Below are 22,388 nucleotides of genomic sequence, written 5' to 3' on the forward strand. Positions count from 1 at the left end.
CTTCTCAAAAGAGCTCCAGAGGAAAAAGGCAGAGCTCATGGCTGCTCCAAGGACCCCTCCTCTATGACCCATAGTGGGAGAAGCAAACTTAAGGAGAGATATTTGCCTACTGAGTAGCAAAGCTGAGATCTGACCCCACTCTCCTCTTCTCCTTACACAATACCACACTGACACTCCGAGTAAAAAACCCAGGAAATACAGATGGGGCCCAATCCACAGGTCAGACATAGACTAGAGCTTTCCAAGCCCAAATCCCCTGACCAGTCATGAAAATACCAGAGTGAAGAATGCCCAGACACCATCAGTTCTGTCCCCTTCCCCACACTCATTTTTCAGGGAAACATAACCTTTCCTTCAAGCTGCTGTTCTCCCCCTTCTCCTCTTCCTTTGGGCTCTCTTCCCCCATACCCGCTGGCCATGTTGTAATTGGGATTATTTTTAGACAGCTCTCAGGCTCTGGGGGAACTGCAAGTTTGTGAGACAAGGGAAAGCCGGTCCCCCTCCCACCAGCCAGTTGCTGATGACAGAAAATGTCTGATTAAGAGCCAAAGGTGAAAGGTTTGGGGATGGGTGGTGTGGAGTCCTGCCTGCCACCACCTTGAAGTCATCTGACTCAAACATTCCCTTCCATAACCACACCACCATCAGGACCCCTAGCCAGGGACTAAACAGCTGACAAAGAATTCTCTTTACAACACATTTAATAAATGGTCATTCCATCTTTGATTTAAGACCTCTGAGTAAGTGCTTGATAAACGTTTGTCGACGGACTGACTGACCACCTCCCAAGGCAGCCCCATTCTAATTTGGGGCTACTGTCATTGTTAGAAGGTTTTTTTCCCTTTTATCAAGCTAAAATCTGCCTCTCCATGCTTTCAACCCATTTCTCCCTCTCAGGAGCTGATCTGTCCCCAGCATCCCTAGATCATCTTACGCAGGTCCCCTACTCCTGATCTAATACAACCCCTTCATTTATAAAAGTGGAAATAGAGGTCTGGAGTGTTTAAAGTGACTTGACCAACGACACAGAACTATTAAAAAGCAGATGTAAGATTTGAATCCAGGTCTTTCGACTCCAAATCTAGGGCCCTGTCCACTCTACTGCCCTTTGGGGTCAAGTCTGTCCCATAATTCATGGCTCAGACTAAACATATCCCTAGGATGGAAACCAGTGTATTCCATCTAAGTGCTTCAGAATTCTTGTTGAATATAGTTTCTAAAACATGGCTAAGAAAACCTCCTTTTGTAAACTGTGGGATGACCTCCAGGTGTTTCATTTCCTTTCGATCCTAAACCTAAACTAACCAGAGGCCCCTAGTCCTTTTATTGTACCCACATTTTAGGAAGTTAGGAATCAGAGGTAGAAAGGCTTTACAATCTGGATGTAGTCTGGATTACACATCACTCATTTAGGGTTAAGGTTAGTGTGTTCCTGTGAGGGTGAGATGGGGTGGGGGTGGGAGGGCGATTTTCCTTGTTATGTTGTTTTCAGCTAATAATGTCCTCTAGCAGGCTTGGATGGGAAATCCTGAATTGTGCTTTTGAATAGATGCTAATCCAAAGCATGCCTTGAGGAAGGATATGGATCCTAGGGGTCCTCATTTGAGGGGTCTTCACTACAGGCACAGGATAGACCATCGGATCCAACTTTCCATTAATTGCCGAGCAGCTTGGCTTTGATGAGACACCCCATGGGCTTATAACCAACCACTGATGGTGACTGTGACTTCTGCAGTCTTGCCCTGTACATACATAATTGTGATTTTATTGTACTATTTTAGTAACTACATGAAAATAAACTAATCTTCTGGGAGGAAGACTATCTGCGAAGAAAGTATGGGGTTCATACTTTCATGCAGTGACAATAAGGAGGACATAGTTTCCAATCTCATCCACTGCACGCATTTGTCTTGACCCAGTTTGGACCCAGGTTGTGCCTCGGTGCCTGGTTGGTATTGTCCCAGCCACCAGTGCTAGCTGACAAATTGCTTCTGGGAAATGACTCCTTGCCCTGCCTACATCTGACACATGTAGGTCTGTGCCTGGTGTCCTCTCTTACAATATACAATAGGGCCATCCCTTCAGCTTAAGGGAAAAGAGACACTTAGCTGTCTTAAAGCACAGGTCTGACCATGTCACTCTCCTAACCAATAAACCTCAGTGGCTCCCTGTCATCCCTAGGATCAAATATAAAATCCTAGTCTCTTCTTGGGCAGCTAGATGGTACAGTACATAGAGGGCCAGGCTTAGAATCAGGAAGACTCATCTTTAAGGATTCAAATCCAGTTACTTAATAGCTGTGTGAGCCTGGGCGAGCCACTTAAACCTACTTGCCTCAGTTTCCTCATCTAGAAAATGAATTAGAGAAGGAAATGGCAAACCACTCCAATATCTCAGTCAACAGAACCACAAATGGAGTTGGACACAACTGAAAAATGACTGAACTAGTTTTCCAGTCTTTTAATATCTTACCACTCTCCACTCTACTATCAAGTGACCACAGCCTCCTTACACACAACACTCCATTTCCCAACTCTGGGCATTTTTACAGGCTGTCCCCATGCCCCTTCCTCATCTCTGCCTCCTTGCTTCCTTCAGGTCTCAGCTAAAGTCCCACCCTTTGCAAGAAGCCTTTCCCAGGCCTCCCTAACCTTGGAGCCTTCCCCTTCGGAATATCTCTAGTTTATCTTCTATATATCTCTTTTGAACATAGTTTTTCACATGTTGGCTCCTGTGACTTCCTTCAGAGCAAGGTCTATTTTTTTTTTTTTTTTTTGCCTTTCTTTGTATTCTCCAGTGCTTAGCATGCTGTCTGGCACATAGCAGGCTCTTTATAATTCTTGTTGATTTGACTTTCTGTTCAAGGAACTGTCTCCCATGTACTTGTTGCCACTTCAAGGATTCCACCGTTTTTTGGTTTAAGGCCTTCACACTGTTCTAATAATGACCTACAAAATCCATTTCAGATTCACGTCAAGAAGAGATATGATGGACAAAAGCTCTCAGGTGTTGGACCTGGGTTCTGATCCTGTCCCTGTCACTTGAGTGACCTCAGACAGGTCCCTTCACTTCTTTGGTCTTGTTTCCTCTTCTGTAAAATGAAGAGATGGCACCAGACTATCTTAAAAGGCCCTCCCAGTTCTAAAACCTCTGGCCCATCAGTTAACTAAGGGCAGTTTGGTAGGGGAAAGTAGAAGAGACCTGTGAGTTCTTGCTCTTCCCGTAAAATGGTATCTTTTAACCAGCTCATTCCTGCATGCTGGGAGCAAAATCCTTCCAGGAATCTTTATAGCAGGCTCAAGCTGAGGTGGGGAAGAGAAAGCAACAGACGGATCTCTGCTTTCACACTCCCTGTCCTCACAGACCCAATCCCCTCAGCTGCTGGGAATTCCTGATAGAACTTGATGGAGTCCTACCCTATTTTTTCTGCCCCATGGCCTAGAATGGGCTGATGCAGACCTGCATTGTTGCAAGGCCCCAGCTGGTCCCAGAAGGCCAGGTATGGGGACCAAGTGTCCAGGGGCCTGCTAGAATCCCTGCTCCCCACTCCCTTATCAGTGGGGCACAGCCCTTCATCCTACAGGCAAGCCAGAATGGTCTCCTTACATCTCACGCATCATCACATGTCATTTCTTATCTCTCCCCCTTAGTACGAGCCATCTCTGATGCCTGGAAGATATTCTCTTCTCAACCCACCTCCCAGAATCCCTGGTTTCCTTCAAAATTCAGCTAGCGTGCCTCTCCTTCCATGATGCCTTGCCTGATCCCCAGCTGCTGATGCTCCATCATGGGCGTTACCTTGCATTTATTTTGTATACATATTACATGTCCCTATAGCTGTATGGGCAGCCTGCCCCTCTCCTCATGGAACACGAGCGTCTTGAGAACAGGGATTGCTTCATCTTCATCTTTCTGTTCCCTAGCTCCTAGCACTGTGCCTAACACATGCAGTAGGCACTTAATAAATGCTTCCGGGCGGGTGGGCCGAAAGCCTGGATGATTTCAGGTGTGTGGCAGAAGGATGTTTCAGGCCAGTGCAAGCCGTACTTAATGGCCTCCGAGGCCCCTGATGATTCGGTGAATCTCTGGGTCTGATGAAGGGAGGGGGTGAGTTGCCATGGAGATGACTCTGCAAAGAGCAGGCGAGCCAAATGAGGCTATTTGGGGGAGGGGAGAGAGAGGGGCTGTCCTCCCTTCCATTCATTCTTCTTTTTCTGTTCCTCATTGTTTAAATTTTTAAAAAGGAATTTTTTTTTACATTTTCATTCAGTTTTCTTTTCATTCAAGGTTAGCGGTCCCTGCCCAAACAGGGTCAGGAACCCTAGTGGGCAAGGGCTGCTTGCCAGTTGTTCTCATTCCTTCATCTTGCTCTTTCCATTTATCTCTCGTTCTCTGCTCACCTCCCTTCCTTCATTCAGACAGCCAGCCGTTCATCCCCCTCCTCTACTTACAGGGCCACAGCACTCCGACAGTTAGCCCTGGAAATCCTACTAGGAACAGGAAGAGAGATGTCTTTGGTCCTACTCTCCAGGACAGTGACTAGGCCCTGAGGAGTCAGAGCCTCTTCCCTTACCCTCACCCACCTCCATCTCCTGCCCCTTTATGGAGAAGAGGGACACAGAGGTTGTAGGGGCTGCAGAGAGGTTATTTACAAAGGTGTTATCTGGCTCTCTGTCTGGGTCAAGGAAAATCATCAGAAGACAGAAAAAGATTTGACTTGAAAGCGGCCCTCAGTTCCAATGTGGGGTTGGAACTAGATGGTTTCCAAGGTAGATTCCAACTTTGACCTTCTAGGTCTCATCCCATGGCCTCTTTTCTAGAGGGCTCCCCACCCAGCTCAAAGAGCATCAGCTCCTGCAAGTTCTCCTGGAACTCCCCAACAAAAAGGAATGTTTCACTCTTTGGTTCTTATATCACATCGTACTCTGATCTTAGGTGTTTATGGCTCCATTTCTACAATTCTGTCCACATATCTGGGGATCACTGGTACCATATTCTTTTGTGTTCCTGTCTGATTTCTGACTGGTAAAGCATAAGGGCCCTCAAGGCAAATCTTGTTTCTTATTCATTTTTATATCCCCAGGGCCAGTACAGACTTTCAAAGACTTTCTGGGCCTAGAAATATTTGCTGAATGAACTTCAATGGTGGTTTCTCTGCTGGTGCTTCCCCTCAGTTCCAGGCTCCTTTCCAGACCTCCTTGGGAAGAGGATGGGTAGGGATACCACCTTCCATCGGAGTAAGAGCTGCCAGTGTCAGTTTCTCCCAAAGGCCCAGCTTAATCTGGAACTTTCTTACACCCAGGACTCCAGACTTCTGGGATCCAACCTGGAACATAAAGTTTTAATGCATTTTCTGAGCTTTCCTTCCCTCTCTCCTCTACTCCTAGGGCTAGGGGAATTGGGAAGGGAAATAAAGGCATGGGAAAGGAAGGGAAATAGAGACATGCAGAAGGAGCAAGCCCAGGCCCATCCAGGAAGAAGAAAAGGCCCAGACATCACAGAGTACGGGGTCTGCCACAGAGACTAGATTCAAGCAGGAAACAGGAAACATAGAAGACAGGACCCCAACCAGAGGGAAGAGGGTCTGGTCCAGACTGGAAGCAAGGGATTCCTCCCCAAGCCTCCATTTAAAGTCGCCCCAGCTTGTATACCTCTGGACTGGATTCCATCACGCCCTGAGCTGGTCCCTCCTCCCTTCCCTTTTCAGATGCCTCTTCTGTGCTGTCTTCCTTTGGTATATCTTAAACTCCTTGGGGGCAGGGACTCTCTTTTCCCTATTTCATCCCCAGCCCATAGTAGGTGCTTAACATTTTTGAGTTACAGACTATAAGTGCTGTCAAACAAGAAAGAGTTCTCAGAAAAGGAGTCATCTTCATCAGGGGAAATGTTGTTCCTTCTTTATTTCCATCTGTCTTGACATCACCTAGTGCTGGATCTGAGATCAGAATGGGGAGTGACCTTTGCTAGGGATCATCTGGTTCAATTTTCTCATTTTACAGGTGCAAAAACTTCAATCAGGGGAGACTAAGAAAATCCATTTGACAAGAAGCAGTGCTCAAAGATGCCAGATACAACTCCTGATTTGATTCCTGATTTCCAACCCACTGACCTTCCCTGGGCTACCCCAGAGCTGTGTTATCCCTCTCCCCAGACTGACTGCAGTGCTGAAAAGCACATCTCCCTCCCCATCAACACCCTTAAGGTGCTCCTTCCTCCTAAAATAAGAACTGGGAGGCCCCAGAGGTACCTCCCTCCTATCTTTTGTCTAAGGAAGCCTTCCCCAGCTCCTAGAGCAATTCCAACCCAATCTCAGGAGGGTTAGAGGTCCTTAAGGATTTGGGATCTTAGAGCTAGTAGGAGCACTAGAGATCAGTTGAGTCCACTGAGCCCAAGACAGCTTAAGTAACTTGCCCAGAGTCACACAACTAAGTGTTTTGGGCAGAATTTGAATTTGGATCTTTCTCATTTCAAATTCAGTACTTTAGAACATCTTGGTGCCTCTTAGTCCCATGGGTTATATCTGGCCTTAAGGATCAGCACATTTCCAGCTGACTCCTCTAACTTCCTACCCCCTCTCCTAGGTTCTTGAGTCTCTCTCATTCCTTCCCAAGGAGAAAGGACCACAGAAATAAGGCTTGTCCAACTGAGCAGAAGAGCTCGTTCTCTAGCTCATTCTCTGAAGGGCTAGATCCATGCTAGCCCAGGTAGGAACTGCTCTGGTATCAATCAATCTTAATGTGGTACCCAGGTCCAGGTGATCCCACATTTTATCAAAAAGCCAACTTCAGCAAGGCACTGACACCTAGTGTTAAGGAGACAAGGGAGGAATTGGGCAAGGGTCTTTCAAGGCTCCTCCTAGGCATTTCCTTTCAATTGTAAGGTCCATAAGAACAAGAACTTGGTCATCTCTACATCTGTATCCTCTGTCCATGTGCCCTCTGGACTTTGCCACCATGACTCAGCTACCTTCTCACCCTAGAATTCCCCTTTACCAAGCCTTTTATCCACTCAACGAGTTCCGTAGAATAAGGGTGTCCATTTGAACATGGGCCTAGACTGGACATGTTTCATCCTCCCCTGATTGTGCTTCTGGCTCTCTAGACTTTGCACCACTCCTCCTTTTCATGTGCTGTCTTTATTAGAATGTAAGCTCTGAGGGCAGGAACTGTCTTATTGATTATAACTTCAGCACTTAACACAGAACCTGGCACAAAGTAAGTGCTTACTAAGTGTTTGTTGCCAATCTGTATTTAGTAGGTGCTCAATAAAGGTTTGTTTAAATTGTCAAATTCTAATCGTCTCTCTTTTTATCAGTATCTCTGTCTCTTGATTCATCTTTCCTTATCTTCCTATATTTTCAGGATTTCTATTGTTTTGGGAGCCCAGGGGAAAAAAAAAACCATGATCTTTACTTGATTAAATTTCCTTTCCCTAGGAGGGATTTATTTAACCCCCAAAAGACTAGTAAGACTAGGAGTTAGCACAGTACTTTGTACATAATAAATTTAAGGAATACTTGTTTATGATTGATTGGTCTCAAAGACTTGTTCTTTCTTGAGGGGCTGAATACTGGAGTCTGGCTAATAAGACAGTCCACTGGGACCCATGAGACCCAGACCTGTCTACCTTCTCAATGTTCCTCCCCCATCCCACCACTACTTTTCCCACAAGGTTTAGCCTAGCCATGGACTCTATTGACTACAAAATTTATAATTAAACCTTGACCCCAAGAAAAACGAGAAAAATGAGCCTAGCACAGGAAACAGTTTAGCTCTGAGTACTCAGGAGACTGGGCATTATCAACTAGGCTGGTCTAAGAAGGTTTCCTGGGGATGTGGCTTTGAAGTGAGAATAATCTGGTTTAGATAATTGGAAAACTACCTCCCCCCACCCCCATTCAGAATGAACAAAATCTGCTCCACCCTTCAGATTACCTTTAACCTCAAGTATTGTTTCTGAATCTCACTCTTAGTCTGTGAGGAAACCTTAGAAAACATGGTGTGAGGTAAGGATAATGTGGGAGAGGGAGAGAGGGAGGGAGGGCTGGTATTTATCTTTCCCATCTCACAGTTCAACATTAAAGGACCTCAGTTCAACCCCTTCATTGTACGTAGAGGGAAAGGAAAGCCCAAAGTGAGAAAGTGGATTGAGCACTGGGCCTAGAGTTAGGAAGATTCATCTTCCTGAGTTCAAATCCAACCTCAGGCACTTACTAGCTGTGTCACTTAACCCTGTTTGCCTCAATTTCTTCATCTGGAAAATGTGCCAGAGAAGGAAATGACAAACCACTCCAGTGTCTTTGCCAAGAAAACCCTGTACGAGATCACAAAGAGTCAGACAGGACTGAAACAACTGAACAACAACATCCTCAAGGTTATACCAATCGTTGGTGGCAGAACTCAGAGTAGAACACAGGTCCCTCATGCCCAGCCCCTGGTCTTTCCGCAGGTTCCTATGTTCAGTTAGTAGGCTATTTCTTCCCCTTGGAAATGAGTGATCTGGACTTGCCTCTGGGGGGATGAGACACCCTACCAGAGTAGTTGGAGAAATGCGGAACACTCAAGACCATAGAGAGGAACTCTAGTTCCTTCAAAGTGTGTTACAGAAAGTTAAAAACCCCATGCTTATGGGAAGCAGGATGTCAGGAAAAGCTTTCTGGCCAAGGAAGGACTGAGATGGATCCTGAAGGATGTGCACAAGAGAACAGGGTCAGAAATGAAGGCAGAGACAGAGACAGAGTCCTCAAAAGGTCTAGGGCTGCATCCTAGATACCATGACTAGGACAAAGAGACAAGAAAAAAACAGAACCAGAAATAGGCACAGGCAGTGAGGAAGACAGAACAAGGGAAGAGGCCCAGAAAGAAACAAAGACAGAGCATTTATCAGCCTTTTACTCTATGCCAGACACTGATATGAAGCCCTCTTTAGACCACTAAGATGTTAGATGTATGAAAAGCCTGACCCAGGAAAAGGGGGCCACTGCTACAGCCTCAGAGGAAAGGTTAGACTGTCCCTAGGGCCCCACAGGTCAGAGAGACAACTACACAAAGCTGGGAGCTAGAGGATTGGACTTGAAGGGAGTAGGGGTGAAACACTGCATTCCTGACCCAACAGTGCCACCAAGTGAGAAAACCAGGGCATGAATGGCCCCGCCTGGCATTTCCTGTCTTTAACCATCTACCTCCCTACTCCCAACCCAGGACATATCGGGCTTAATCTCTACATTCAGACGGAGGGCTCCCTGAAAATAAGACTGAGTGTGTCACCTCAGACTGGGGACTCACTGAGAATCATCCAATCTTAGAGGTGGAAAGACCCTCAGTGGTCATTTAATCAAAACCGCACCCTAAAAGAATTCCTGCCACAATATACCAGACTGGTGGTCAGGGAGAATTCACGGCCTTCTCAATCAGCCTAAATTCTGCTTTGGGATCAATCGAATTCCCTTACATTAGTCCTAAATTACAGTCCATCATTCCTGGTTCTGCCCTCCCAGCCAAATAAAACAAATGAATCCCTTTTCTCCTAATCACTCCTTCCAATACTGAAAACCTAACCCCCTTAAACACTGCCAGGTATGCCCAAGTCTTGTCTTCTCAGGGGAAGTATCCTCATATAATATGGACACAAGACCCTTGCCGACTCTGATTGCATCCTCCCAACACTCTCCAGATTTCTACCGTCCTTCTTAAACTGATATCTAGAACTCCAGATAGGATCTGACCAGAACGGAGGACAGAGAGAAAATCACCTATTTTTTTTCCTGGAAATGATGGTAGATTGGATGGAGCTTTGGACCTGGAGTCCAAAATCTCTGAGTTCAAACCTGGCCTCAGATGCTTACAAACTGTATAACCCTGGGCAAGTCACCTAACCCCTATCTGTCCCAGTATCCCCAACTGTAAAATGGGGCTAATAACAGCACTTCCCTCCCAGGGTTGTTGTGAGGATTGAATGAGGCAGTACTTGTAAAGTGCTTTTAGCACAATGCCTGGAATACAGTACACGTTTAATAAACGCTTGTTCCCTTCCCTAAAGGTAGGCCAGGATCACGTTCACTGCCTCACAGTGGGCCTTTGGGTCCACCAAAACCTCCAGGCCTTCCTTCTTCTAAGTGCTTTCCAGCTATGCCTCCCTCATCTTGTGCCTAAGTTCAAGATAATTAGCTTCACAAGGTAAGACTTTACATTTCTCTCTACTGAATTCCACCTTATTAGATTCAATGCTTTTGCTTGTCAAAATCCTCCGGGATCCCCACTGTGACCTTCACCAGAACATTCCCTGTGTGGTGAGGTGTGTCGCATAAGGAGGCATGGAGTCAGGAAGACCCAAGTCTGAATCTCCCTTCAGATACTGACTGGCCGTATGAGTCTGGGCCGGGAAGTTGAACACAGAATTTAAAGTCTTGATCTTTGGAGCAGAGGCCTTAGCACCCCTCAGAGGATAAGGGCTGCAGCCCTGCAGATGACAGACCAGCTTGCCTGAGCGGTTCCATCCGGATCACAGAACCACAGTCCGGCTGAACTGTGCGCTGGACTGGGAGACTGTATTCAAATCATGTCATGTTGGAGATGGAAAGGAGGCACCCCGCCATAACTTAGCCCGACTCTGCCATGTGACAGATGGGAAACCCAAGGCCGAGAATGGAAAAGCCACTCGAGGTCACACATTCAGCAGTCGCCAAGAGGAGAACCCAGCGCTGCTCCTCTCTGCCCCAGCCACTCCCAGGGGACCAGAGGGTGGCAGATTTAGAGATGGAAGACCCCTTGGCAGCCACCTTGCCTTTCATCTTACAGATGTCATCCAAGGCTTTTTAACAGAAAAGGAGTTTTAAGTCTGGTTACAAAGAAAGATTTAAAACCCCGATTCTCATGGAACTCAGCCTCATGGTGCAGACAACCTGCAGACCCCTGGGTACAAACATAAACAGAGGGAAGGCACTGGAATGGAGAGATGGGGAAAGGCTCCTGTAGATGGGAGGGCAGCTGGGCCTTGATGGCAGGAAGGGAGGCCAGAGAGGAAAGTGCTCCAGGCATGGCCAGGGGCATTATATATGGTGCCTTGTACTGCTACTGTTCTCTGGGAAAGGAGGAGGAGGAGGATGGTGAAACCCGGGAAGCCTTGTACCAACTGACGGCCTTAACGTCAGGGCAGCGACCCAGATGGAAACAAACCTGGAGATACTTGGACACTCGGACCAACCCATGACCAAGTGCAGTCCGGAGGGCTCCTCAGGGAGAAGGCGCCTGAGAAGCAGATGGAGGTGCGGGTGTGCACACATATAGCTCCATATGTATACATACACATCCATGCAGCACCTACGGCTCTCTCAGCCCCAGGGCACGAGTGCGTGTGCACACGTATAGCTCCATATGTATACATACGCATCCATGTAGCTCCTACACACGTGGCCGCGGCTCTCTCAGCCCGGGGCATGCCCGTGTGCACACATATAGCTCCATACATATACATACGCATCCATGCAGCACCGACACCGCAGCTGTGGCTCTCTCAGCCCCGGGGCACGAGTGCGTGTGCACACGTATAGCTCCACATGTATACATACGCATCCATGCAGCACCTACACACGCGGCCCCCCCGGGGCACCAAGGTGGGGACCCCTTTGCCGACCCCCACGTTTGGTGCAGAGCCCGTGGGCCTGAAATAAAACTGCACTTTAAAAACCGAGCCGACAGGACGGCGGTGCCAGACTCTACATGGTCCGAGGCGCAGCGTGCCCACCTCTGCGCCCTGGCACCCAGCGCCTTCCCCTCCTCCACGCTGGGCAGCGGGCCTGGGGCGACAGGCACACGGTCTAGGCACCGAGGGCGGGGCGGTACCTGGGCGCCCCGAGAACGGCAGGGTCCCAGCGGCTGGCGAGGCTCGGAGCTGGGGGCGGGCGCCCCGCGGGCCTTCCCCCGGGCACACGGTGGCACAGGGCCTTCCCTTCGGGGCGCCCAGGAAAGTGTGCCCCGGCTGTGGAGCCAGGGCGGGGCCTGGGGGGCGTCCTTCCCGTTCACGGCCCTCCCCGGGCTCGAGGCCTCCTCCTTATCCTCCTTCTAGAGCCCAGAAAACGGAAGCCAACACGAGTTAGGCCACGTGCCCGGCCCGCAGCACATTTGAACCCGGATCTTCGGGCCTCCGGGGCCAACTCCCTGGCTCTAAGGCAGTGGGGGTGGGGGTCTGCACTCGGTGTTGGTCCTGCCTTTGGGAGACAGGGTGGGGGGACGAAGCATGCGCGGGCCAGGGTCGCTACCAGATGGGGAAACACAGGGTCACCCGGCCAGGGAGGGGCCGCGGCAGGACGCGACCGTCGCACGAGGCTCCGCCCCCTTCTCGGCGCAGCCATTTTACGTGACAGGAAGGGCGGAGCCACAGGCCGGGCTGGCTTCCGGGGCGGAAGAGCGCGGTCCGGACCCTTTCCTCCCGGAACCTTTGTGCTCGGGACTCAGACTGTGAGGGGGAAGGTTTTCCTACGGGCTTTTCCTCCCACGCGGCCCTTATTTCCCACACTGCCCCGCGCCCTCCTTTCTCTCTCTTGCTTTGGCCTCTTCCGGTCGGTGGAGCGCCTGGTAGCGCTGCCTGCGGTGAGAAGCTCTGGGGGTCGTATCCGGCGCCATCCGCCGCCTGGAAGGGTCGGGGGGCACCAGCACATAGTTCCGGGGACGGTGGAAGGATTCGGAGCCGGGGGAGGCAGGGCCCGGGCCGGCGGGCGGGGCAGGGCAAGGTCGGGGTCTGGTGGGGGAGCCGGCGGAGACCGAGGGCGAGGACCGGGGCACCCGCCCCCTCATGGGGGGACCCCGGGGCCCCTCGCCCCAACGAAAGCCAACCCCCTGACTGGGGTACCCGAAGGTCTCCGTGCGCCGCCGCCGGCAGGGCCCCGGGCCCGGGCATAGCCTGGGATGTTGGCGCCGCAGTAAGCGGCCGCTGGGCCAGGGCAGCCCCGGGCCTGGACGAGCTCGGAGGCCGTCGGGGGCCCTGAACGGGGGAGTCCCTGGGAAGGATGGGGCGTTGGGAGCCTGCTCCGGGGCTGGGCCTGACCCTTCTCCTTTCCGCCCCGCAGGAGCGAGGATGGCCAAGTCCAAGAACCACACCACGCACAACCAGTGTAAGTGCCGTGGGAGCCTGCGGTGTAGACGGCTGGGGGGGGGCTGTCGTTAGGTCTAGCTGCCTCATTCGGGTGTTCCCTCTTGTCTGCAGCGCGGAAATGGCACCGGAACGGCATCAAGAAGCCCAGGTCGCAGAGATACGAGTCCCTGAAAGGGGTGAGTGCGCGGTGGGGGGGCTCCTGCCGGCCCGAGAACTTGGGGGGGGGGGAGGCGCCCCCCGCTTAGGACCGCCGGCTCTGCGTCTGACGTTCCGGGCGCGTGGTGGGGACTTGAGGCCAGAACGTGGTGAAATGTGCGACCTGACCCAGGTGGACCCGTGGTTAAATGTGTGGCCTGACCCAGGTGGGCCCGTGGTTAAATGTGTGACCTGACCCAGGGGCGCCGGTGGTTAAATGTGTGGCCTGACCCAGGTGGGCCCGTGGTTAAATGTGTGACCTGACCCAGGGGCGCCGGTGGTTAAATGTGTGGCCTGACCCAGGTGGGCCCGTGGTTTAATGTGTGGCCTGACCCAGGGGCGCTGGTGGTTAAATGTGTGGCCTAGACTAGATCGTCCAGCAGCGGGCCCCCGGAGCGGGGGCCAGCAGGAGGCAAAAATCCCGGGCTCAAATCACTGCATTGGTATGCATGCTCGAACAGACTGTCTTACAGTTTCTCCAAAGGTAATTGGTAATTTTGGGATGCCTGTATTTTACAAATGACTCACCCGCTCCAGGGCTGGGTAGAGGCCAAAGCTTTGCCTACCTGTCACTAAGCTCAGCGTCCCTGATCTGCTTTTTAACTCCAGTTCTCCGTTCTAAATTCTTTCCCCCAACCTCCAGGAGAAGGCAAGAAGTAGGATGCCCGTCATACATCTGAAGTCATGAAAAGCATCTCTGTACTGACCATGTTCTGGAGGAAAAATAAAAGGGGGGAAACTTCAGAGTCCACCAGTCCTCATCTGGAGGTGCATAGCATCTTTCATTTTGAGCTTTGGAGTTGTGGTGGCTCATTGTATTAACCAGATCACAATGTTGCTGTCACTGTCCTATAGGTCTTTCCAGGTTTCTGAAGTCATCCCCTTTCTCCTTTCTTAGAACAAATAGTATTCCTTCATAGTCATATGCCATAACTTGTTCAGCCGTTCCCCAACTGATGGGCATCTCCTCAGGCTCTGATGCTTTACCCAGCACAAGTAGAGCTTGTATGAATGTTTTAGTACGTAGGGGTCCTTTTCTTTTTCCTTTGATCTCTTTGGAGGACAAAGCTAATAGCAGAATTGCTGGGTCAAACGTGTGCTGTTTTATAGCCTTAAGGGCATAATTCCACATCGTTTTCTAGAATGGTTGGACTGATTGCTACATCCCTTCCAGCATTTGTCGTTTTCCTTTTCTGTCAATCTGATAGGTGTAAAATAGTTACCTCAGAGTTGTTTTTAATTTGCATTTCTCTATGACAGGTTAGAATCTTTTTTGTGAAAACTGCCTGTTCACATGCTTTGACCATTTATCGGTTGGGGAATGGCCCTTATTTTTGTAAATTTAGCTCAGTTCCCTCTGTCTTTGAGAAATGAGACCATTTTGACTGCATTGGTTCTTTTTGTCCAAAAACTTGTTAATTTTATATAATCAAAATTATCTGTTTTGTCTCCTGTAAGCCAATCTCGTTCGGTCGTATACACTTCCCCTGTCCATAGATCTGACAGGTATTTTTTCCTTCCATGCTTCCCTCATTTCCTTACGATGCTGCTCTCTGCAGTTATGTCGTGTACCTGTTTTGGCCAGACTGCTTTGCAGTTTCCCAGCAGTTTTTTTGTCAGAGTGAGTTCTCTAACGCTAGGTTACCGCTCTCATTTGTTTTCTCTGTATCATTTACCTAATCTCTTTCATTGATCAGCCATTCTGTTTCTTATCCAGTACCAAATGAATTTGATTTGAGATCTGGTGCAGCTAGGCTTTTGTGAAACAGCTTTTAAAAATCATACCTTTCCCTGTTTGGCGATTAGTGGTTCACGTGGTTCTCGAGTCTGTGGTTAGACATAGAAGGGACCTTAGAGATTACATAGTCTAGGAAGTGCTTGTTAGTAAGCTTTATGATGAGAAATCTGTGTTCGACCATAATGAATCGATAGTCTCTTAAACTGCCTTATTGTCAGTGAGCAGGTGCTTGAGGACCATTCACTGATTTATGAGCTAATGAGGTTAGAAAATACTTAGGGAAGCTATGGCGTCACTGAACATCCAGTCTAACTCCTTCATCTTGTAAATAGAGAGATAGAGGGCCAAGAAGTAGAAGGGGCTTGTTTTCATTAGTAGCAGGCCTGGACTGGACCTTAGGTCTCAGGACTCTACGTTCAATTTAGTCCATTGCTGAGCCTATTCTGTGCTAAGCACTGGGGATACAAAGAAGGGAAAAGCATTATTGCTCCCCAGAGACCCCACACTCTCTAGCTGGGGGTAGACATAAACGTGGAAATCATTTAGTTAAATGAAATAGGTGTACAGGATAGATGGAAGGGAAGACACTGACTAGTCAGTAAACACTTTTAAGCACCTCCTCTGTGCTGCCAGGCACTCTGCTACTAACGCCAGGGTGAAAGGCCCTGTCCTCAAGTTGCTCATAGCCTGTTGGGGCAGCCAGCATTACAGACGAACTGTGTACAGGATAAACTGGAAGCAAACTGAGATTTGGAGACAATTCCTTCAAAAGGTGGGATTTGAACTGAATCCTAAACATAGGAAGGGAAATTGAAACAGCAGAGGTGAGGAGGAAGAACATTCTAGATGTAAGTGACACGCAATGCGAATGAGAAAACAGTAAGTGTAAGAATCCTGGGGAGGTAGAAAGAGTTAGGATTGTTGTTTAAATGCCAAAGTAAGATTGAGATAGATTTTAGAATTTTAAATGTCAAGTACAAGACTTGACAATAGATCCTGGGGCCACTAGTCGTAAGAATATCACTTTGGCAGCTAATTGGAGTGAGGAGAGACTTGGAGAAGGAAACCTGTTAGAGGGTTGTAGTATTTTACAATAAATAGGAAAGCCTGAACTAGGGTGGTTGATTGTAAGAGGAGAAAAGAGTTTATACGCAGGAGATACCAAGAAGTTCTGGATATAGGGGGCGTTAGTCTCACATAGAAGGGACTCACATATAAGAATAAGGAGTTAAACATGGCCTGCTGACTGGAAACTTGTGGTACCTTGACAGCAACAGGACAGTTGGAGAGAAGGATGAGTCCTGCTTTGGGGAGGTTACATTGGAGATGTTCAGAAGGCAACTGTTGGTATGATACTAGAGCTCCAAATCCACTAGGCCTGGGTTATTTGTATAGAGATGACCATTGAATTCATGGGAGGTGATGAGGCAGTATCTATGGTTGGTGGGTGTGATATGGATGAAGATATCCAGTCAAGGAGATGGAGCAGTCTAAGAGGAGAGGATCCAGGATGAGATGATCACAGCAGCTCAGGATTTCTTCTGTCTAGGATGAAAGTAGTAAAGACATTGCTTGTCTTCCAGGTTGACCCCAAGTTTCTGAGAAACATGCGTTTTGCCAAGAAACACAACAAGAAGGGGCTGAAGAAGATGCAGGCCAACAACGCCAAAGCCATCAAGGCTCGAGCAGAGGCCATCAAGGCCCTGAGCACCAAGGCCTCCAAGGCCAAACTCCTCAGGCCCAAGATCCCCAAGGGCGGTGCCCGGCGTGCAGGCCGCAAGATGGCCACAAAGCGTCCAGGCTCTAGGGTCGGCATTAAGCGTCCAGGCTCTAGGGTCGGCATTAAGCGTCCAGGCTCTAGGGTCGGCATTAAACGTCCAGGCCCCAGGATCACGAAGCCTGACTCTAAGGTTGCCAGAACCACTGACCCCAAGGCCACCAAGCCCACTGACCCCAAGGCCGCCAAGCCCACTGACCCCAAGGCCGCCAAGCCCACTGACCCCAAGGCTGCCAAGCCCACTGACCCCAAGATCACCAAGGCTGCTGCCAAGGTCAGTAAATCTGATCCCAAGGCTGCCAAGTCCGGCCCCAAGGCTGCCAAGTCCGGCCCTAAGGCTGCCAAGTCCGGCCCCAAGGCTGCCAAGTCCGATCCCAAGGCAGCCAAGGTCACAAAGCCCAGTGATTCTAAGGCTGCTAAGCCTACTGACCCCAAACCTGCCGAGTCCAAACCCAAAGATCCTGGCGCTAAAGCTGCTAGTCCCAAACCTTCAAAATAGATGCTTCAGGACAGAAGGACTTGTTTAAAACCTAAACCACCGGTTTTTCCCAACTGGGGTATGATTATTCACTATTTTGTACAAATAAAGGAAATGGTGACTCAAAAACCATCGGTCTTTCTGTTGTCAAATCAAAGAGTGGAATAGAGGAGGGGGCCTATAAGCCCTGCTTGGGAGCTATCACTGTTGTGCTTTAAGGTTTTCTAAGTACATTCTTCACATGAGTACTTCAGAGGAGGTGTAATATATTCCTGATTTATAGGTGAGGAAACCAGCCTCAGTAGTTGTGAGCCACCCCCCCTACTCTATCACAGGTGCAGAGGTAGAGGCCCCAAACGCTTAAGTGACTTTGCCAAGGTCCCGGAGTCTGTAGGTTTCTCAGCTGCTTATAACTGCTCTTTTTGACTTAAAGCAAGTCTTAACCACTTTGGCCTGAATTTCTGCAGCTGTAAAATGTGAGGGGCTTAAACTGGATGATCACCTTCCGAGCTCCAGATCTACAGTTCTTTGTGAAGGTGTCTCAAATCATATCTGGGGCTAGGAGCACTTTTAAAAGACCAATGCAGAAGACGTGAGGGAAAACCATCTAAAGGAGAGTTCAAATTCAGATTGCCAACAGAAAACATAGATGGTCTTAGTGGGAAAAACATGGGGTTTGTCGCCTGGGGACTTGGTTTGTGCCCCCTGTGTCACCTTAAGTGACCTCATCTTCATCCGCACCTATCTTTCACACCCATTCAGGGCCTCTTCATCTTCATTAAGGTTAGAGGATCTGATCCATCACGGCCCTCCTAGATATGATCCAAAGCCATCAGAATACCTTGAAGGCCACAGTTCCCTTAACCCCATGCCAATCCCATCCACCAGAGTAGGACTGAGCCTCAATTCAGGCTCCGGGATCCTGCTCCTGCTTTACTTAGACACATGACCTGGGGAGAAACACAGTGGAAAAGAATTCTACCACCACAGACACTTAAGTATGTGTGTCCCTCCCTGGGAGCTGAATTGGGGGTTACCCTCTAATGTCGACTTGAACAAGGCTTCTTTCTTCCCTAAGGTTACTTCAAAAAGCCTCTGACCTGAGGCTCTGCACCCTGAGCCATTTCTCAGGTGAGGTTGGACTGCACTGTTCCACATTCCATGCTTGCAGGGAGAGTAACAGTTTCCTGACCCGTATCCAGTATTGTGTCTGCAGATCCCTGGGGAACTCTGGAACACGGGCACATGGTGTTCTAGTCTTTATCATTAACTCCAAGTGTATCACTAAGTTACAGGCTACTTGTCCCAAGACCTTCCCAGTACCAGAGCTCCCTTAATACCTAATTCTAGGTAAGCATGTGGGCTTGGAGAATGACTTGAATCATTAACACAGATAGCCCCAAGCCTTGGACCATCATCAGTCTGGGAAGCTTTGAGTCAGGAATGTCGATACCCTTACCCCCTGCTGGACTGAAACCCTGAGAGTCCAAATAAAGGTAGGGATCTGGGGAAAATAACTGTAGAGATTCTTTAGGGATGGTACCAGAAACCCGTCCTCCCCCCCCCCCAGAAAAGTCACATGACCTAGGAGATCACCCTTAATATACAATTTGTACAATGAATACTAAACTCTAAGAGTTTTGAATGTGGATGGGGGTACAGGGAACTAGGGGCTTGGGCCCTTGGAACACAGCTGTATCCTGGGGTCTTGGCTGAAAGAGACCTAATAGCTCCCCTTTATTGGAATCCACTAATCCTGTTCTCCCCAGCTAGCTGCTTTACCTCTGACTGCCCTCAGGGTGGGCTGCTTCTACTTGAAGATTAAGCACTGAGTTCAAAGGACTAGCCAGAGCTGGCACCCTCTGTCACACGCCCCGTGATGTTCATACTGAAGTTAATTTTTCACTATCTTGTGCCAGGGAGGCTGGCCTGCTTTCCAGAGGGATGTTTATAAGCACTGAGATAATGGATTTTTCCTTGGATCTCTGCCTCTAGGTTCCACCCCTGTCACTTGGCTCTTAAACATCCTTGGGTGCCTCAGCCTGCCTTGCAGACTTTTCTCCCTAGAATGAAAATAGGGTAGGCCCTTCCAAGCACTCCCAGGACTGGGCATCAGAACTGAACCCTCATACTGAGCAGCCACGTGCTGTGGAGCCTCACATTTGCCCTCTGGGGCCTCAGTTCCCTCATTAGGGGATCAGTTGGAATCCATTCAGTCTCCAAGGCCTTCCAAGACCCTCAGCAAAGATTTGTTCTGTATTTGCTTTGAGGGGTGACAGAATCACAGACGCCAGGTAATATTGCCGCTTTGCTTTCCCTTTGAAGGCGATCCACAAACATTTATTATGTGCTAGGGTCTGTGCTAGGCCCAGAATAGTCCCAAGCCCTCAGGAAGGTTTATATGCTTAGTATACAAGAAAGCATAAGAATTAAACACAAGGTCATCTGGGTGTACCTCTGCTGTCTGAATGACGGACCTGAGCAGAGCTCTCAGTCAAGAAGGATGCCTAGAGGGGGAAATGAGGGACTGTGTTCTGAGTATGGGGTCCAAAAGTCTCAACAGCAACTGGAATAATGTTTGGGCTTAGGAAGTCTGCAATGTGAGAGGGAGCCAATGTTTGCGTACAGAAGGGCTCTCATCAGGACTACCTCTCTCCCTTACGGAGTAAATTCCAGTGGCTATTGCCTTATTTATTTCCGTACTTAATTCCCATTTTCATGGTGTACAAAGTTCTTTTCACCACTGCCACCACCTAGGGAGATAGGTACTTCCAAGTTAATGATCCACATTTTGCAAATGAGGGCAGAGGTTTCAAACAAGAGGTTCATAACTCGTTCTTGCCCAAAGTCAAAGAGCTAGGGTTCAGATGCATGTCTCTTGACTCCCCTCCCAGCCTGGCAGCATCCAGAAAGCTGGAGTTAGGAGGATAGACTCTGTTCACCCACCCCAAAGAGCAGGATCTCTTCCAGGAGGTTGGGGAAATGTGTGATTTTACTGATTAGAAACTTCCCATGCCTTTTCCTGCCCACAGGGTACAAAGACCTATCTTGGTGAGATTCTAATCCATCATAACCATCTCCACCCCAAAGCTTTTTTCTCCACTCACTTGGAATGCCTGCCCCCTCCCCAATCCAAATCCTATCCCATCCCCCTCCTTCAGGAAGCTGCCTTGGACTGTCCTCAGCACACAGTGTGCTCCCCTATGGACTCCTCAGTTCATTCCTTTGTTTTCCATACACTAGAAAGCTTATTTTCCCCTCTGGCTTAGCCCTCCACATCTGCCTTTGGATTCCTATCGTTTAAAGCCCATTTTATGAGATTTTCTCTCATCTCCCTGCTCTCTAATGGGACTTTCCCTTGGACATCACATAGTTCATATTGGCCCATATCTCCAAGGTACTTTATGAAAATAATTTCATTGGTGCTTTTTTTTCCAACATGACCTTCACTTTGCAAGGACCATCCTTTGTAACAAATAACTATAATCAAACAAAGGAAGAACAAGAGGTTGGCCAGGTCTGTAAATGTGCATCTCATTCCATACCTGTAATCTACCACCTCTTTGCCTAAAGTGGAAGATATACTTCACCATCAAGTCCTGAAGTCTTTTTCTTTACATTTCTGTAGTCATCGTATACATTCATACAGAGGGCACCTAGGTGGTACAGTGGATAGTGCCACGCCTGGGGTCAGAAGGACCTGGATTCCCACCCGGCCTCAAATATTAGCTGTGCCCTTGTTTGCCTCAATTCTTTATCTGTAAAATAGGGATAATAGTAGCACCCACTTTGCAGGGCTGTCCAATGTTTAGCACAGTGCCTAGCACGCTAGATAAATGGCAGCTAGTACTAGCTCTGCTGGTTCTGGTTTGTTCTGTATCCGTTCATACAAATCTTCCCAAGTTTCTCTGAATTCTTTTTAAAAAAAACTTTTATTGATATCTCTTGGTTTTTTCCACATTCATCATCTCTTATGGTCCAACTACAGTGAACTGGAACGTATTCATGGGCATCCACTTTCATTTCAGTCATTTGCTACCACAAAAAAGTGCCCCTACAAATACTATTGTCTATTTAGGCCCTTTCCTTCAGCTGTTAACCTCCTTGGTGCACGTACCTGTAATGGGACCTATCACGGGAGCAACTGAACTGTTTAGCAGCTTTTTGAGTACAACTCCAAAATATTTTCCAGAGTGGTTGTCAGTGTGCCTGTCTTTTCAGAAGGTGTTTCCACTTCTACCAAGAAACTAAGAGTTCCATGAGGGAACGTGCTATTTTATCAACATTTTGTACCCCAGCCCCATTCTGATTTTAATAAACCCTCTCTAAATTGTCACTTCCTCTTCTCTCCCCCCTCCCACAACTTGTTCTGTACTGGTATAAATCATTTATGGGATATGCCAGAGGCAGCTGGTGGTGCAGTGGATAGATCACTGGACCTGGAGTAGGGAAGACCCGAGTTCAAGTCCAGCCTCAGGCACTTACTAACTGTGCTTCCTTAGCAAGTCACTTAACCATGTTTGCCTCGGTTTCCTCATCTGGAAAATGAGCTAGAGAAGGACATGGTAAACCACTCAAGTCCAACTACAATGAACTAGAATGTGTTCAATCACTCTCTAATCAATGGGCATCCATTTTCATTTCAGTCCTTCACTACTACAAAAAAGTGCCACTATAAATATTTTTCACAGATGAGGAAAACGAAGCCCAGACATTAAGTGATTTGCACATGGATACTGTTTGGCCTAGAGGCCGAGGGCTACCCAAGTCTTCTTACCTTTCGTCCAGGTCTTCGGTGGCCAACCGGATAAATGTGTTGAGAGAAGAGACTTTCCAGAGTCAAACAAGGGTTAGGCTTTATTCAGGGTCTTAGTTACGTATCCAGATGCAGGGTGAGTTCTTCCTCAGGAGAAAGGAATCCTCCTCCTCCCAAGGGGCAAGGATCATACAGCAAGAGGATGGGAGCGGAAGGGGGGAGGGACCCTCTTCCCTCTAAGGGCCCCGAAGCAAGAAGAGGGCCTTCAGGCTTTCCTGTCCCTACTTAAGCTCTCCCACCGCATAGTTTGCACGTGAATACCGTGTGTGCTCTCAGCCCCTAGCTAATTAACAAC

General features: G+C 48.6%; 1 protein-coding gene and 1 long non-coding RNA gene across 4 annotated transcripts; one reads left to right on the forward strand and one right to left on the reverse strand.

Annotated features, from left to right (window-relative positions):
- Window positions 1-2,840: 2,840 nt before the first annotated feature.
- Window positions 2,841-12,327, reverse strand: LOC140531515 (uncharacterized). The gene is made up of 2 exons (XR_011976351.1): window positions 11,743-12,327; window positions 2,841-5,326 (listed from the first exon to the last, which is right to left on the reverse strand). It is a non-coding gene; the product is annotated as an uncharacterized lncRNA (long non-coding RNA).
- Window positions 12,328-12,364: 37 nt separating this feature from the next.
- On the forward strand, window positions 12,365-17,406 carry RPL29 (ribosomal protein L29). 3 transcript variants are annotated; one of them, XM_072650363.1, is made up of 5 exons: window positions 12,503-12,587; window positions 13,064-13,108; window positions 13,201-13,265; window positions 13,928-14,052; window positions 16,606-17,406. In XM_072650363.1, the coding sequence occupies exons 4-5, from the start codon at window positions 13,969-13,971 to the stop codon at window positions 17,296-17,298; spliced, it is 777 nt and encodes a 258-aa protein (XP_072506464.1). In that variant the 5' UTR covers window positions 12,503-12,587; window positions 13,064-13,108; window positions 13,201-13,265; window positions 13,928-13,968; the 3' UTR covers window positions 17,299-17,406. The 3 variants fall into 3 exon arrangements, with proteins under 3 accessions (XP_072506453.1, XP_072506464.1, XP_072506459.1); XM_072650352.1 differs by lacking the exon at window positions 13,928-14,052 and having other exon boundaries at window positions 12,365-12,587; XM_072650358.1 differs by lacking the exons at window positions 12,503-12,587; window positions 13,064-13,108; window positions 13,201-13,265 and having other exon boundaries at window positions 13,978-14,052.
- The last annotated feature ends 4,982 nt before the right edge of the window (window positions 17,407-22,388 follow it).

The sequence above is a fragment of the Notamacropus eugenii genome, chromosome 1 (genome assembly GCF_028372415.1).
Source record: "Notamacropus eugenii isolate mMacEug1 chromosome 1, mMacEug1.pri_v2, whole genome shotgun sequence".
Lineage (NCBI taxonomy): Eukaryota > Metazoa > Chordata > Mammalia > Diprotodontia > Macropodidae > Notamacropus > Notamacropus eugenii.

What these genes read in the sequence shown, in the direction of transcription:
- RPL29 (XM_072650352.1), top strand. Translation starts at nt 13,072, where the DNA reads ATGGCCAAGTCCAAGAACCACACCACGCACAACCAGT. An exon ending in CCACACCACGCACAACCAGT is followed by an intron (nt 13,109 to 13,200) that starts GTAAGTGCCGTG and finishes TCTTGTCTGCAG; the next exon opens with CGCGGAAATGGCACCGGAAC. An exon ending in GATACGAGTCCCTGAAAGGG is followed by an intron (nt 13,266 to 16,605) that starts GTGAGTGCGCGG and finishes CTTGTCTTCCAG; the next exon opens with GTTGACCCCAAGTTTCTGAG.